Consider the following 15,991-nt stretch of genomic DNA (forward strand, 5'->3'; position numbering starts at 1 on the left):
TATGCAAATGAGTGTTAATTGGGTTAAAAGATTTACAAGCAATATATATAAGTTCTCTGTTAGAATTCTTATGGATCCGATAGAAAATTAATACTTCATTCGTATACATTACATGAGCATATATATATATATATATATATATATATATATATATATATATATATATATATATATATATATATATATATCAACATAATAGTATGTTTATTTATGTATCAGGTCCATCAAATATCCAGGGAGATCATTAGTTTAGGACTCTACTTTATCAAGCTTATGTAAATATTTAACTTAAACAAAAAGGAATTATCGCATTTAGGTAGTATACTTTTGTGTAAACCTTGATGTATTTTTATAAAAGTTCAGCTTAGAATGTAGTATTTTAGTCATCTTGTAATTAACCATTTTGAAATGTTTAAGAACACTTATTATGTTGTAAATGCTTTCTTTACATGTTAGTATTCATTTTCTTTTAAATTTTATGATATGATATGTAGACTATGTTCATATTGAACTTACTCGTAGGATATATATATATATATATATATATATATATATATATATATATATATATATATATATATATATATATATATATATATATATATCAACATAATGGTATGTTTATTTATGTATCAAGTCCATCAAATATCCAGGGAGATCATTAGTTTAGGACTCTACTTTGTCAAGCTTATGTAAATATTTAACTTAAACAAAAAGGAATTATCGCATTTAGGTAGTATACTTTTGTGTAAACCTTGATGTATTTTTATAAAAGTTCAGCTTAGAATGTAGTATTTTAGTCATCTTGTAATTAACCATTTTGAAATGTTTAAGAACACTTATTATGTTGTAAATGCTTTCTTTACATGTTAGTATTCATTTTCTTTTAAATTTTATGATATGATATGTAGATTATGTTCATATTGAACTTACTCGTAGGATATATATATTGTGTGGATTGTATAAGGTGTTGAATTATAATGTTTGATGAAAGGTCCAGAATTATGGGACCTTGTGACGATGGGTCGATTGAGTAAATTGATAGTAGTCGATTAGTTGGGATGTTCTAAATACAAACGAAACTCTGCCGAATTTTTGATGAAAAAAAATTACTCTTAAATAAAGAGGATATGTTGCAATCTTTTAACATTGAGCAAGTCGTACAGTCGGACTGTTACATTGTAACTCTTTCTACAATAGAGACATAATATGTTGCAGCAGCAACGTGTGCTTGTCAGAGTATTTAGATGAAGAGAGTGCTTAATCATTTCAGCCCTTCTCAAAGTAAGTATATTACTGTGTTTTGTGATAACTTATCTGTTATTAAGTTGTCTAAAAACCCAGTTTTACATGGGGAGCAAACATATAGATGTGAGGTTTCATTTTCTGTGTAATCTCACAAGGGATGGAGTGGTTGAGTTAAAGTATTATGGTACCAGTGAGCAGCTTGCAGACATTATGACCAAGACTTTGAAGATGAAGAGTTTTGTGAAGTTTCGAGAGCCGCTGGGAATGAAGTTTCTGGCTGAGGTAAACTGATTGCTTTTGACAATTCCAATTTAGAGGAGGGAATGTTAGAGATGTTAAACGTCTAGAGTTTATGGCGTGTTAGGTCTCTAGTTTGAATCTGTTAATAACTCCTAGTGTTTAGGAGCTCATTTTGTTTTTCAGATTCATGTTTGACTGCTTCTTAGTTGTTTTCCATGATCTTAGGGTTGTTAAAGACTTGGGCTGTTATTTTGCTATTCAGTTATTTGTAATGGCTTTATAAGCCAATTCCCTTTCATTCGATCTACAACATATAAACTTCAAAGAACTTCAAAGGTCTTTGCTTTAGAGTCTATTTGTTCCAACAATTTGGTATCAGAGCTCCTAATTGGGCCTGATTGCGAGTGTTAGAGAGAAGAGAGAAACAAGGGAGTGAAAGAGTGAGATATGGTTATAGAAGGAAGTTTCATTCAGCCAGTCATTCCTAAGTTTGATGGTCATTACGACCATTGGTTAATGTTGATGGAAAATTTCCTTCGCTCGAAGGAATTTTGGAGTCTCGTCAAAAGAGGAATTCTAGTACTAAAAGCTGATGTCTCGGGGCTAACAGCAGCTCAGAGGAAGACGATAAAGGATCAGAAGCTAAAAGACTTAAAAGTTAAAAACTACCTATTTCAGGTCATCGATTGAAACATTTTGGAGACAATCATCGTCAAAGACACAACGAAATATTTTCTTGAAATACATAGATTGTAGTGTTTAGCATTAATATATAATTAATAACGCGGTGTATATATTTTTATAAAAAAATATTTAACTAATAAAATATATTTTTACAAATTTAAACATTCATGTTTCTCTTTTCAGGATGCATCTCGCTTAATGTATAAGAGATTATCATCCATCTAGCTAATATTTTGTTTTATTCAGTTATAAATATATTTTCAATTTATTTTACATGTAAATAATCAGGTATCTTCCCAATATTCTTTTTAAAATCAACATATTAACATCTTAAAAAATCAACTTAGTAATACTGCCATGTATATATATTAACATTGAAAATAATATGCTATTTTATTGATTATCTCATCAATGAAATTGTCATTATTAATATAATCTTTTGTTTATATATTTAAATAATAACAAATATATTTGAATTAATTTATAAATTAATTGAGATTAAGGGGATATTTAAGAGTATAGTAACTGTTGTTTTTCATAATATTTTCACTCAGAAATGCATAAAATATATATTTTTTATTTTTAAAAAATTATTTTTAACATTAATAAATCAAAACGATTTTAAAACATACAAAAATTAATTTAAAATAAAAAATAAAAATAATTTTTTTAAAAAAATAATAATCTAAATCACCAAATATAAAAAATCACGTGGCTAAAACATTGGAGTGGTGCGTAAAGAATTTTCAATTCCATTTTAAACTTTTTTTTTAAAACACTGTCACAATATCCTTTAAAATAAATAATAATAATTTTTATGAATAAATAATTTTTTTATTTTTTTAAGATGATTTATTTTTATATTTTAAAAAAATTTAAGTATTTTTATTTTTTTACTTTAAAAAGTTTGCAAATCATTATTTTAATATATTAATATATTAATATTAAAAATAATTTTTAAAAATAAAAAATATTATTTTAATATAATTTTAATAAAATAACACTTTAAAAATTACCTACTACCAAAATTCCAAACCCCACTAAAATATCAACGACAAACCCCACTAAAATATCAACGAAACTTCCTAGTTCCCACAATAAAGGGCAATACAGTAACTCTCCATGAAAAGACCTCGATATTTGGTAAACGTCTAGAACCAGTCAGCACTCTTAACGGCTAGGATTTCTCCTCTAAATCAAAAGGACATGATGCTAATCAAACTCGTGCTGTTCTGAAATCCAAAATCACAGTCACTCACTCCACTCTCCCCACCCCCACCCCCAAAACGTTTCGTTTTCCCCTCTCACTTACTCTATCAATCTCATATTAATAACCAAAACACTTCCTGTCTCTCTAATCTTTTAATCTCCACCGTCAGATCTACCAGATCTAGAACATTCCTGACTTCCCTTCCCTTCCCTTCAAGCGCCGCCGTAACGGATATGGTTGTTAACGGGAGACCAATTAAGAGGATGAAGAGGAGAGTCACAGCTGATCTCTATAACTTCCTCACTTTCCCTGCCTCCTCCTCCTCCTCCTCCTCCTCCTCCTCCTCCTCCTCATCTTCGCTTCCTCCACCTCGCGGTCCTTTCAGATCCAACGTCAGGTCGTTTTTAACTGAACACGCGCTGTTACCTCCCCCCTCCTCGCTTTTCCCCCATCTGCTCACATGGCAAATCTCGTTTCGAGTCGGCGACTTAGTGGAGTCTGGTGGTGGAGAGGCGGGGTCGGCGGTGGTTTCTTTGGATGTGGTGGAGGAGGATGTGGCTAGATCTAGAACTGTTTACTGTGATCAGTGTCGAGTTGTTGGTGAGTTAACTCAGCTCGAGTTACTGAAAAACGCGTTATTTTTCCTTCACGCTTTCTCTTCCCTTGCCATTCGTTGGTCGGGGCGGGAAACTCGAGAGCTCTCTTGTTATGTGTGTGTCTCTCTCTCTCTAGTTTGTTTTTTTTTTTACTTTTTGTGAAATAAATAAAAAATAAAATACCGCGCCATATCACGTGATCGTCTCGTGAGAGTGCCTATTGAATGAGTGAACGAGAAGATGGTAACTTATCGTGAGAAATTGGCGGTGTTGTGTGACTTGGATGGACGGGTAATGTGGGGCCCAGAGCAATAATGACAAAAGACAATGATCTGGTGTAGATTAATGTTATCTCAGTTAGGATAGACATGTCTTGTTGACACGTGGCGCGCTTTGGGTCGCTGCTTTTGTTGTTTTCCTTTTTTTATTGATGGGTGCTATTGCGTGACAGCTATTCTCAGCATTTTTTGGCGGGTAATGCAGCATGCCTGCTTGTCTTGTTGTGGTGGCCAGCCTTTGGTTTAGTTTTGGTGGGACCGTATCGTGCATGCACCTGTGTTGCCTTCTTTTGATGGGGATCATGAATTTGTTTTTGGTTGTAAAACCCATGTTGTGCTTTGACTATTCCAGTTGCTTGGGCAATAATGCTTGGTTGTGGAATGGATAATGAGTTGACGGTACTGTTGTCTTTGAATAGGATATTTCGTTTTGTGGTCTCAACTGGGGTAGTTGGTGCTTGGTAGTTGACCAAATTTAATTTCCTTTTTTGAATGTTTTGATGCGTCTAGAAGTTTGTAATGTTGGCCATGGAATGATTTTTTTCCCCTTAATGTAAAACTGGTATTCTAAAGATGGATGAGAGTGGACTCAATCTTGTAGCTTATGAAAGAATGATGAAGTTATGGGGTTAAACATGGGGCCACTTTGGAGTATGACTGTTTGATTGCTTTCTGAGGAAAAAATTGTGGGTGATAGATTAACTTATGATGTGTTTAGTTGAACATAATGTCATCTGATGGACTTAGAAGGTGAAAAGTGTTTTTTTGTTTTTTTTTTTTTTGTTCTTACACTGTCATTGCTCGATTATGTTTTTCGAATTTTCTGTGTTAGAAAATAGTATTGTGATTGTTTAGATTTTGCTTGTGTTACTTATTTGTTTTTTTTTTCCTCTGCGTGGTAGGTTGGAGTGAACATCCAGTATGCAGTAAGCGTTACCATTTTATCATTAAAGGTGACGGTAACTCGATTGGTGGGTATCATAAGCCATGCACTTGCTGCGGAGACATCCTGCATTTGTCTGAATCAAGGTGAGAACCCTTAGTTATCCTCAGCTTCGCCTTGTTTAGCATTGATTGTGATAATATGTTGGACAGGGTATCTTGTTCTTTTATTATTTGGCATAATTTAGTACTGTATGCTATTAATGCAATGTTCATACTTATTATGATATACAGTAATTTTGTGCTGGTACATTATGTTGATCTCTGTTAAGCTGTAATTTTCCTTTTGTTATTGTTTGATGTAAAAAATGTATGTTTGTGGTCTGGGGATAGCATGACCAAGGAAATAGGTTATCTTTTAACAATCTCACGAGTACACTTTATCTGCCCCATAGTCTTGCTTGAAGATACAATTTACTAGATCTGTTTTAATAGCTTTTACAAATTGCTTTATGGAACTGAATTTTGATACATTGGTGTATTGAACTTGATTCATGCTGGGATTAATGCTAATATCATACCTGTTGATAACCCTGGTGGATTTGAAGTTAGTACTTTATCTGCATCATTTTTGTGGCTTTTGATGATCTTCTGAATTTTATATTTTAGGTGCAAGGCATGTGACCATGTAATAACTGCAGATGATGTAGAAGAGTGGGTCTATCACCAGTTGGAAGACACCACTCATCTTTTACATGGGGTCATCCATGCAAATGGTTACGGGCACCTTCTTAGGGTAAATGGCAAAGAAGGGGGCTCCAGGGTCCTTTCTGGATGCCATATCATGGACTTTTGGGATCGGTTATGTAAAAGTCTTGGAGTCAGGTTAGGATTTCTCTATTGCATTTCAATTTCATGCTTGTTATTTGGTGAGAGTGTTCTGTTAAGTTGAAATTAATTTCTAATATTTGCCAGCTCATAATTTTTGTCGGAGTTCTCTACATAAACCTTCAGCTCTCAGTTTCATGCGTGTTACTTAGTGAGACTGTTCTGTTAAGTTGAAGATAATTTCTAATATTTGCTAGCTCAAAATATTTATTGGAGTTCTCTACATAAACCTTCAGCTCTTCAGTGTGTTTCTCTAAGACCCCGTTTGTTTGTTTTTGTGTTTCAAAAGCACGTTTGAAAAAAATTGAATATTTTTTTTTTTACTTAATTTTTTTTTTGTGTTTTCAGATTGTGTTGATGTCAAAAATGATTTTTTAAAAAAATAAAAAAAATATTATTTTGATTCATTTCTGAGTGAAAAACACTTTGAATAACAATTATTACTACACTCTTAAACACCCTCTAAGTAGATGTTATCTTTGGAAGATATTTCATGGTCTAGGAGAATTTGAATACGGGGAGATTGAGACAAGCAGTTGATGTTTTGGACCGCTACTTGTAAAAGACAAACATAACTGTGGAAGGGCTGAAATTTGTGGAAGCCATCTATGGGGCTGTTCTTTTGGGTCATTGAAATGTTCATTTTTGTTAATTCATTTTGGTGTGGATTTTGTGGAAGTTGTAATTTGTCTAGTGATTTGGTAGATAGAATGTTTTATGCTTCTCTTGAAATCAAGGGTTTTGTACATATTATTCTGGAGATCAAAACGCAGTTGATATTTTATACTCTCTTAATCTTGTTGGATGTTGGTTTTCTTGTATGGTAGCATGAATCCTGTTAGCCTCCTGATTTCATCTAATTGTAGCTGGGAATTAAACCTACTATTTTGTCTTTTTTCCATGCATTAACAGAAAGGTCAGTGTGATGGATGTATCAAAGAAGTATGGTATAGAGTACAGGCTACTTCATGCTATCACTAAAGGCCATTCGTGGTATGGTGACTGGGGCTATGAGTTTGGTGCTGGCAGTTTTGGTTTGACAGTTGATGCCTATAAGCCAGCTGTTGAAACACTCTCCAGCCTACCTGTGTCCATCTTTCTTTCCGAAGGACAGAAAACACACACTCGCTTGCAGGATACAATAAAGTTTTACCAATCTTTGTCAGATCATGAGCTTGTAAATACTAGAGATCTTTTCTGTTATTTGACAAGTTTGATCCACGATGCTCACAAGTCTACCTCAGGGGTTGATGATTCTAGTTGCAAGAAGTGTCCTTTTTATGCACCAGGGATTTCTCCTTCATGGACTCGGGGTGATATTGAACGTGTTGAAGAAGCCATGTTTAGAGTACTACGAGCAGTGTCTGGGTCCAACTGGGTAAGTTGGCGTGCACTTAGAGGCGCTGTTTTCAAAGTGGCTCCTCCAGAGCTCCTTGATCATTGCCTGAAAGAACTTGGAGGGAAATTTGCAGCTGATGGAATGATTGTTAGCTCTCGATGCAATCCTAGTTCGGGTGCTTTTGAGTACAGGTTAGCAGTTAATCTATCCATTACTTGATTCATGATTGGCATATATAGAACAACTTAAAATTTGAAGAGGTTTTCTGGCTGTCCGGCAGTTCTCCAGTTTTATTATATTAACTGCGATATCCTATTCTTCTTCTAATTTGGCAATGATTAAACTAATGGTCAACATAGCAATCATCTTCTTTGTGCACAAAATGGATCTTGGAAAGACATGAATGGTTTTGAAAGTAATTTTTATTATTTCACTTTTCTGGGAAAACTATGTTTTGGAAACTGATACAAAAAAAAAAAAAAAAACAATTTGAGTTCAGGGTTATGATGGAGCTGGATGGTATTGTTAATTATTAGGGCTGAGATCTAAACCCCTTTTTCCCTTGGGAGGTCCTGTCATTTGCTTCGAATTTTATGTAGTGCAATTTTTCAGTGCAGTGCTATTGTATTAACTTTGTGTTCCAATTTGATACAGACTGGAACCTGGAAATCCTTCCTTAAATAGCACTGCTGCTGCCATTGGCTCTACTGTCATTACCTGCCCTTCTGAAGAAAACCTTATACAGGACCTGAGATTCCTTTATGAAAACATGCTACTCCCTCAAACAATGTTGAGCTTTGGACATGAGGTCACAAGTGATGCTGGGATCATCTCAGCCAGGAAACTTCTGGACTGCAAGCAGTTCATGAAGGACTACAACAAGTGTGAAACAACGGTGGCGTCTGTACCAAATACTATATTCCTGTCATGTGAGGTGGAGATTGTTGATCAGTTGGAAGAAAATGTCCCAAATCTTCCCCCAGAAACAGTAGTCTTGCCTTCAAATGCTACAGTATTTGATCTCAAGCGAGAAGCATCCAGGGCGTTTCAAGATGTGTATTTGATGTTCAGAAGATTCCATGCTGAAGAGCTTCTCGGCTATAGTGGTGTTGATGATTCCACCCAGGTCAAGCTCTTGATAGGGTCAGCTGAATCTGTTCAGTTCCGAGGGAGATGCCTCGGAAAAAATGGTCTTGGTAAATTTAGAATGGAAAGAGGAACCGAGGGATGGACTGTGGACTGCTGCTGTGGGGCAAAAGACGATGATGGAGAGAGAATGTTAGCTTGTGATGTCTGTGGAGTGTGGCAACACACCAGGTGCTCTGGCATTCCGGATTCTGATTCAGTGCCTGCCAAGTTTGTCTGTCTTAGATGTAGAGGATCCAGCCTCTGAAGAGACGATAACTTACCACGTTGGTGGCAATGGCAGAAGCTGTGGAAAGAGGATGTCGCCAAAAATCAAGAGGCTGTAAATGTTCTCTTTTCCATCGTTTTCACAGGCTAGTTTTCCCTCCAATGCTAGGGTGAATATGTACACATCAAATGCAATCGTGGTCTCTCTTTCCAGCACTTGTCTGGTCTGGTGTTTGTCTTTTCTGTACATAAACCCTAACCGAGTAAAAAAAAAGAAGGAATTAGCATGGATGTCAACTGTGAATTCGTATTTACTGCTTGATGCCTGCCTCGATTGGCTGTGTAGGATGGATGGGGAGTTTCTTGACTGATTGTGTTTGGCTTGATGCGCGCGTGCGTGCGTATTCCTTGAATATTTGACATCAAACTAAAGGGAAAGTGGCTATTTGGTTGACCCCGGTAGGAGGGAGTCGCTTTTCATCCATGTACGGTATCAATTTTATCTCTAAACCTCATAAAATTCTCTGTGAAATCTCCCCATCCATGTTCTTATCGAAATATAATTTTATTCAGTAAAAAAAATGACACCGTTTTGTAGGGAAACTGTCAAGGAATTATAAGAGAGAGAGCTTCAGTTAAAATATCAAGATTGCTCGGAAGAAAATTGATACCAATCACATAAATCCAAAGAAAAGGAAAAAACAGTGTGAGAAGCACTCACAGGAGAATGGAAGTAAGAGATTATAAAAGCAGAGAGAGAAGATGGCACCACCACTACATGTGTCCAATGCACTCAATAAAGCAAGTTGAAATCTCATGCCCAAAAAGAAGCTTTTGATTGCATATGAAGCTTCCTCCACTTCATGCTCCATTGTAATTGTTTTTTCTTTCAAATGGAAACCAGCTGCATCCCCCACCGCCACCCCCCACTGAATCTTGATCTACGTGGGTAACATTGCCTCCCCCCCCCCTCCTCCATCACACACAAGTCATTGTGTCACTGTGTTTTCATTAATATATTGTTTGAATCTTGCACGGTGCTAAGTCTTTTTTTAGTGATTATATTCAAAGTCTTGATAATTACCATTCAGAGTCAACCAGCTCGCACAAACTTCTAATCAACTAGTTTAAGGTTTTACTTCAGCATGGATGCTCATGTTAGGTCATAAGTGGGGAGGTTTACCTCGAAGTGGGGTTGACAAGTAACTAGGTTTTGCTGTGATGAGATTTTTCTAGATTAGTTAAGTCTATTTAGTAGTTGGTCAAGGGGTCAATCAATGTGAATAGGATGCATTTCCAAACAAGTCATTGTTCTAGAATAACAATGGTTAAGAAAAAAACTAGTGGGATTATGAGAAAATTGAGTAAAAGAAGCCGTCACGAATTTACTTTAGTACATTTGAGCCTTGTTTTGTTAAAGAAATAGCACAATTCTTTTTACCACCAAATTAATCCCTCATGTGATAATATCATCATCGGTGAGGTAGTATGATATAATTTATATTATTCTCTAATATACCTCCTCAAGTGGCTTGAAACTTGTTCAGACTCGTATTATTTTGTGTTTAATTTTTATCAAATAAATAAGGATAATGAGATTCAAACTCGTGACCGCTTGGTCATTAAGGTTCTAATACTATGTTAAAGAACCAATTCAACCAAAAAACTTAAGTTGTTAGGTGAGGTCTCAAAATATAATTTATATTATTCTCTAACATTGATACAATAATAATAATAAAAAAAATGATAAAGATAGAAAAACAATATGTCCATATATTTCCTGTTCTGATAGCATAATTCATTTTAAAATTTTCAAAAATATATCTTTTTTTTTTAATCTTTTCAATCAAACATTCTATTATTATTATTGTCTCTAGGTCTTAACACTTGCTAACAACAACTTCACATTTTTGTCTTAATTATTTTCAATTGAAAAAGAAGATACTTGAAATTAACATCTCTTTCTCGGAAGATGATGATCAAATCCAAGGATACGAATGCTAATGCTAATTGAACTCTCTATTGATTAAAAATTAGTCGACTAGAAAAGGGTTATGAACTCTCTCGCCATTCTTGTGCAATTTCATTCGAATCCAATGTTCCTATATGCATGTATGGTGATGGTTTGAAAGCAGGCATCATGGTTAATTTGTCTGGGATCGAATATTCAAGGAACACTAATTGTTGTGACTTTGTTACGTGTCTCCCTACATCTACATGCAAATTAATGTGTTAATCAGCACGCATTATTTAATCTATAATTAACATAAAGTAAGCAAGATTATTATAATTTATATTAATCACAACTAGCTAGCTAGACTATAGTAATTAGGTGGAGAAAATGATGGATCCACTATCTTCTAACCCTGCATGCATTGTCCAAAATTTACTAATATCTCTTTGGGGCAACCTTTCTCCAATCATTCGCGTTTATATATACACAAACACATTGCTAACTTCCTCTTCACTCTTCAATCAACCTAGCTACTCCAAATCTCTCCCATTGCATTCTTAGCCTTCGCCATATACTGCTCGTAGAGTTCCCTTCGAAGCTAACAAAGATGGTTTTGGCTAATTTTCTTGGCGTGGTCTTATTGATGGAGTTAATAGCAGGTGGTTATAGATTTGGAGCAGATGGCCTGAGCATGAACTACTATGTTTTCAATTGCCCGTTAGCAGAGCCAATTGTGAGGAGCACAGTGTCAAGTGCTTTGCAGTCTGATCCTACCTTAGCAGCTGCTCTTGTTAGAATGCATTTTCATGATTGCTGGATACAAGTAATCAACCCTTTTCTCTCTTTAACTGTTTACGCTCTCAGTGCACATACACCTCTCTCACATTCATGTGGGGTTTACGTGTAGTTTTGTTAAAAGGTTCCACAAGTCAAGTGTTAGGGTTAATATAGATACAAATACCAGCAAGAGTGTCCAATGATCTCTCTTTGTGTTTGACTGTTGAAATAACTTGAAATAGGGATGTGATGGGTCTATCCTGCTGGACTCAACAAAGGATAACACAGCAGAGAAGGATTCTCCAGGAAATCTGAGTGTTAGAGGCTTTGAATTAATTGATGATGTAAAGGAGCAACTTGAAAACCAATGCCCTGGTGTTGTCTCCTGTGCTGATATTGTTGCAATGGCTGCTAGAGAGGCTGTTTCTTGGGTAACAAAATTCTTTCAATATTCTGTTTTTTTTTTCTTCTTCTTTCAATGCTTAGCATCTACTGATATATGAATTGTCTGGTGATGGTGGGAATCACAGTCAGGAGGTCCAGTGTATGACATACCAAAAGGAAGAAAAGATGGAAGAAGGTCTAAAATTGAAGACACTATCAATTTGCCTTTCCCCACTTTTAATGCCTCTGAGCTCGTTAGAGTCTTTGGCAAACGTGGTTTCAGTGCCCAATACATGGTTGCTTTGTCTGGTAAGTATTCATCTTCTTCACCTATCAAATTACTAGGAGTGTCAAGGTGCTCATCGTCGTTCTGTGGTCATCACTTGGTTTATGCAGGGGCACATACACTGGGAGTGGCAAGGTGCTCATCGTTCAAAACTAGGTTGAGTGACCCTGTTGATCCAACTATGGACTCAGACTTTTCGAAGGCATTGGCCAAAACATGTAGTGGTGGGGACAATGCAGAACAATCCTTTGACGTGACAAGAAATAATTTTGATAGCTTCTACTTCCAAGCATTGCAAAGGAAAGCTGGAGTCCTATTTTCAGACCAAACCCTATACAATAATCCAGAAACCAAAGCAATTGTCAATAACTATGCTATGAACCAGGCCATGTTTTTCCTTGATTTTCAACGGGCAATGGTGAAAATGAGCTTGCTTGATGTTAAGGAAGGATCAAAAGGAGAAGTAAGAGCAGATTGCCGTAAAGTAAACTAAATGTTGTGAGATGGTTCTTGTAGATTAAGAGAAGAGACTTGTCCTTGAGTAGATTATTGATGATTCCGGTCTTATATGCGATGGATTATCCTTGTACTTTTTGTATACTTTGTTTAAAGATGCAATAAAATTATCAATAAAGAGTGTGGTTCTATTTCTTGTTTGTCTTGAAGATTTAGTTCTATTCAAGAAGCACAAGCGAATCCTAAAGAAAATCATCAGATAATGCTGACAAGAAACAAGTGATAGAAAGGCTAAAGCTAGAGTCAGATAGAGCACAGCTGTAACTTGTTTCCAGCTGCCAGAAGCCTGAGTAGCATCTGCGGCAGAGGTAAAGTAGGAGTAGCAGCAAATCGAAAGCAGAGAAGCCAGCAGAAACAGACTATTTGAAGTAATCAAGAAAGCTCCTGATATATCTCTACCATGGATTAGGAAGGATCCAACAGGGCGGTGGTTGAATGCATTACAGAAAGTTGATAGCACAACAACTATCAAGAAGCAATCCATCAGACAAAGCTAGCAAGAAACAAGTGACATCCCAGATAAAACAGAGCCTGATTATCATCATGGAAACTCCTGATATGGGTCTACCATGGATTTGGAAGGAACCAACAGGGTGGAGGTTGAATCTTCAGTGCATCCAATTGATAAAAATGCTTGACACTTTTGTCTTTCAAGTTAAAAACACCCATATCATGGCCACCATACAAATAATCCTCGTTCATTCGCTCCCAGTAATCATCAGTAAAGTAAACAGAATTCTTTTCGCATCCTGGAAGATCGCAAGTTAAGACTGATGCGGAGTGATTTCCACCCACGAATACTGCTTGATCATCCAACGATGTCATGCTCACCCATGTTTCCTTGTCAAAATCCATCCTAAACAAGCCAAATAGCAATGTCCTGTATGCACAAACCAAAGGTTCAGCAGCCTTGTCAGTAAGCAAGTCTCCTTCGTGCAACACCCTACCTTCCTCGTCAACAAATTCCCCTATGCGCCTCACAACGAGCAAAACCCCACCAGATGATTCCACCAGGTAAAGTCTGGAGGTGTAAAGATCACTCGAAACATTCAGCGTTTGCCGCAATGATGCACAAGAGAAAAGACTCGTTATGGTCTTTGTGCTTACTGGAAAACTATCAGATCCCAAGTCCCAAACAGCAAGACTGCCACAATTCGCGAGTACATATAGTTTATTTTCATGGCACATAATATCAACGAACGGGGCATCCATACCTTCAAGATACATCCATGACATTGCCCCACTATCTCCACACTGACAGAAAGCGATTCTCGAGTTTTGACAACAGATTAGTACCACTCCGTAGCTCTTATTATGACATGGGTCGCATGACAAAATAGCCTTTTGAATAAAGTGCTCTCTCAGCTGTCTTGAACACGTCCACCCCCTATAAAATCTGGAATCTGAGGAAGCTTCAGGAGCAAATTTAATAAGGTATTCGCCTCCATTATCCATATCCTCAATTATTCTCCCCAAGAAAGTGTCCATTGCAGGAAGTTCTGTTCGTTTCTCGGTTAGAGGGTTGAAAACAAAAAGGTTGTTTCTTTCACAGTTGATGGAGATCATATATCCATGAGATGATCCAACACAAAAACTCTGACAACAAATCTCCTTCGACGCAGCATACTTGCTACTATAAAGTTGTCCATCTTCAATACTGAATAGCTTGGTATTGGTGTCGCTGCTCGCATTACTTTCTTCATCTTGAGGAGGAATCAAGAGCCAAGGAATTCGATGGAACTTTGTGTAGAGTTTAAGTTGTTTCGCAACAGAATTCCAATGCGAACAAACAGTTTTGGCTCGTTGAACATCGACGAAGGACAGACGGTTAAGAATTTGAAGTAAAACATCACCAACAAGCTGACCCCATTTAGGCATTGATGATGATCTTCTTCTGGCTTCAGTGTTAGCAATGCTTGGCGGTGATGGTCCTCTCATTCTTTTGATAGCCATTGGAATTAATGTGGAACGTTGCTTAAATCTGTTCAGATATATATAGAGAGGTTCGATCGATAGTTTCCCTTTCCTGCATGGATTCTTGATGGGATTTGAATTCAAATCAGAAACCTAACCAATCCTGTTGCTATCAGGATTTTTTTTCTTAAAACATTATTTTTTCTTTTTTAAAAAAAAAGCAAATAACATTATTAATATAAAAAAATAATCCTATTTCCCTCTTAAAAATCAAATTCTTACCTCGTCACTTACATGGAATAGCCATAACAATAATTACAATAATAATAATAATCTTAACCGTTCTTGTTGGATTTGGATTTGGATTAGGATTGGATTTTATAATGATGATCCTCTCTATCTTTGGATAGCCATTGGAATTATCGTGGAGCGTTGCTTAATCTCTCCAGGCTTGATAGTTTGCCTTTACTTTTTTGGATTAGGAACTAGATTGGTATTCCGTGTCAAAAGGATTTTTAACTTAAAAGAATAAATTAGAAAATGATTATATTTTTTAAAAAATTAAGAGAAATTCATAACCGAGTTAAATCTTGATTAATTTAATAATATAATAAAAAAAATTAAATAACAATAACAAATAAAAAATTATTATTTCGGACAAAACTAGGCTAACACATCAAATTCATGATTTAAAAATAAGATATGTTCAGATTATATGTTTATCTTGTATTATATATCATAAGATAGATATAATTCAATAGAAAAATAAATTGTTGATAAATAAAAATGAGACTGAAAAAATTAAAAAAACAAGCATATATTAAGATATTTAATATCGCAATACAAATCATTTGCATGATTGTATTTAATGAGTTTGTTTATTAAAATTATTTTTTTACAGAAATCGACAAACAAATAAAATTTGTTGAATAAAATTAAAGGAAAAATAAACCATGCAAAGCTGTACATATTAAAAATATTATAAAAAAATAAATTTAATCTATATAAAAAACAATTACCGATGAATCATGCTAACATCCTCAAAAATTAAATACACCAAATATAATTAAAAATTATCATCATTTAAAAAATACTAAATAAGCCAAAAAATTCATAAAGAAGGAGTGTTAATTAAAACAAAAACTTAAAAATTATGTAAAAAAAACATAAAAAAAGGTATTATTTAAAAAAATCAAAAGAAGAAAAAAAAATAACGCCAGACACTTATCGTCCTGGTAAGTCAGGCCAAGTATCTATCCTATCAAGAAATGACCCACATGCAGGCCTTTGATTTTTATTTTTTTAAGTTAATGGGGCGGACGATGTTTTCTTTTGAAAAAAAATAGACGACATATCATCAGGATTCCTAGATTTCAGTCATCATGGTGGTCGAAAAAATAGGGTTCATGTTTTTTAACTTAAAAACTCTTTTTTCAACCAAA

At 35.3% G+C, this 15,991-nt stretch overlaps 3 protein-coding genes across 4 annotated transcripts; 2 read left to right on the forward strand and 1 right to left on the reverse strand.

The window, feature by feature from the left end:
* Positions 1-3,271: 3,271 nt before the first annotated feature.
* Positions 3,272-9,009, forward strand: LOC7463016 (PHD finger protein At1g33420). 2 transcript variants are annotated; one of them, XM_002305314.4, is made up of 5 exons: positions 3,272-3,982; positions 5,159-5,285; positions 5,808-6,023; positions 6,939-7,556; positions 8,020-9,009. In XM_002305314.4, the coding sequence occupies exons 1-5, from the start codon at positions 3,616-3,618 to the stop codon at positions 8,756-8,758; spliced, it is 2,067 nt and encodes a 688-aa protein (XP_002305350.1). In that variant the 5' UTR covers positions 3,272-3,615; the 3' UTR covers positions 8,759-9,009. The 2 variants fall into 2 exon arrangements, with proteins under 2 accessions (XP_002305350.1, XP_024455614.1); XM_024599846.2 differs by having other exon boundaries at positions 3,684-5,006.
* A 2,115-nt stretch (positions 9,010-11,124) lies between these two features.
* LOC7472588 (peroxidase 47) lies at positions 11,125-12,769 on the forward strand. The gene is made up of 4 exons (XM_002305315.4): positions 11,125-11,495; positions 11,692-11,880; positions 11,980-12,142; positions 12,230-12,769. Exons 1-4 carry the CDS (start codon positions 11,280-11,282, stop codon positions 12,610-12,612), a joined length of 951 nt encoding a protein of 316 aa, XP_002305351.1. The 5' UTR covers positions 11,125-11,279; the 3' UTR covers positions 12,613-12,769.
* A 145-nt stretch (positions 12,770-12,914) lies between these two features.
* On the reverse strand, positions 12,915-14,582 carry LOC7472589 (putative F-box protein At4g17565). The gene has a single exon (XM_002305975.4). The coding sequence runs from the start codon at positions 14,571-14,573 to the stop codon at positions 13,200-13,202; it is 1,374 nt and encodes a 457-aa protein (XP_002306011.2). The 5' UTR covers positions 14,574-14,582; the 3' UTR covers positions 12,915-13,199.
* Between the last annotated feature and the right edge of the window lie 1,409 nt (positions 14,583-15,991).

This window comes from Populus trichocarpa, chromosome 4 (assembly GCF_000002775.5).
Source record: "Populus trichocarpa isolate Nisqually-1 chromosome 4, P.trichocarpa_v4.1, whole genome shotgun sequence".
Classification (NCBI taxonomy): domain Eukaryota; kingdom Viridiplantae; phylum Streptophyta; class Magnoliopsida; order Malpighiales; family Salicaceae; genus Populus; species Populus trichocarpa.

Bases quoted from the DNA above. Each gene is read 5' to 3' on its own strand.
- LOC7472589 (XM_002305975.4), bottom strand. From the start codon at position 14,573: ATGAGAGGACCATCACCGCCAAGCATTGCTAACACTGAAGCCAGAAGA.
- LOC7463016 (XM_002305314.4), top strand. From the start codon at position 3,616: ATGGTTGTTAACGGGAGACCAATTAAGAGGATGAAGAGGAGAGTCACA. The intron at 3,983-5,158 runs GTGAGTTAACTC...TCTGCGTGGTAG, and splicing joins TGATCAGTGTCGAGTTGTTG to GTTGGAGTGAACATCCAGTA. The intron at 5,286-5,807 runs GTGAGAACCCTT...TTTATATTTTAG, and splicing joins CTGCATTTGTCTGAATCAAG to GTGCAAGGCATGTGACCATG.
- LOC7472588 (XM_002305315.4), top strand. From the start codon at position 11,280: ATGGTTTTGGCTAATTTTCTTGGCGTGGTCTTATTGATGGAGTTAATA. The intron at 11,496-11,691 runs GTAATCAACCCT...AACTTGAAATAG, and splicing joins TTCATGATTGCTGGATACAA to GGATGTGATGGGTCTATCCT. The intron at 12,143-12,229 runs GTAAGTATTCAT...TGGTTTATGCAG, and splicing joins ATACATGGTTGCTTTGTCTG to GGGCACATACACTGGGAGTG.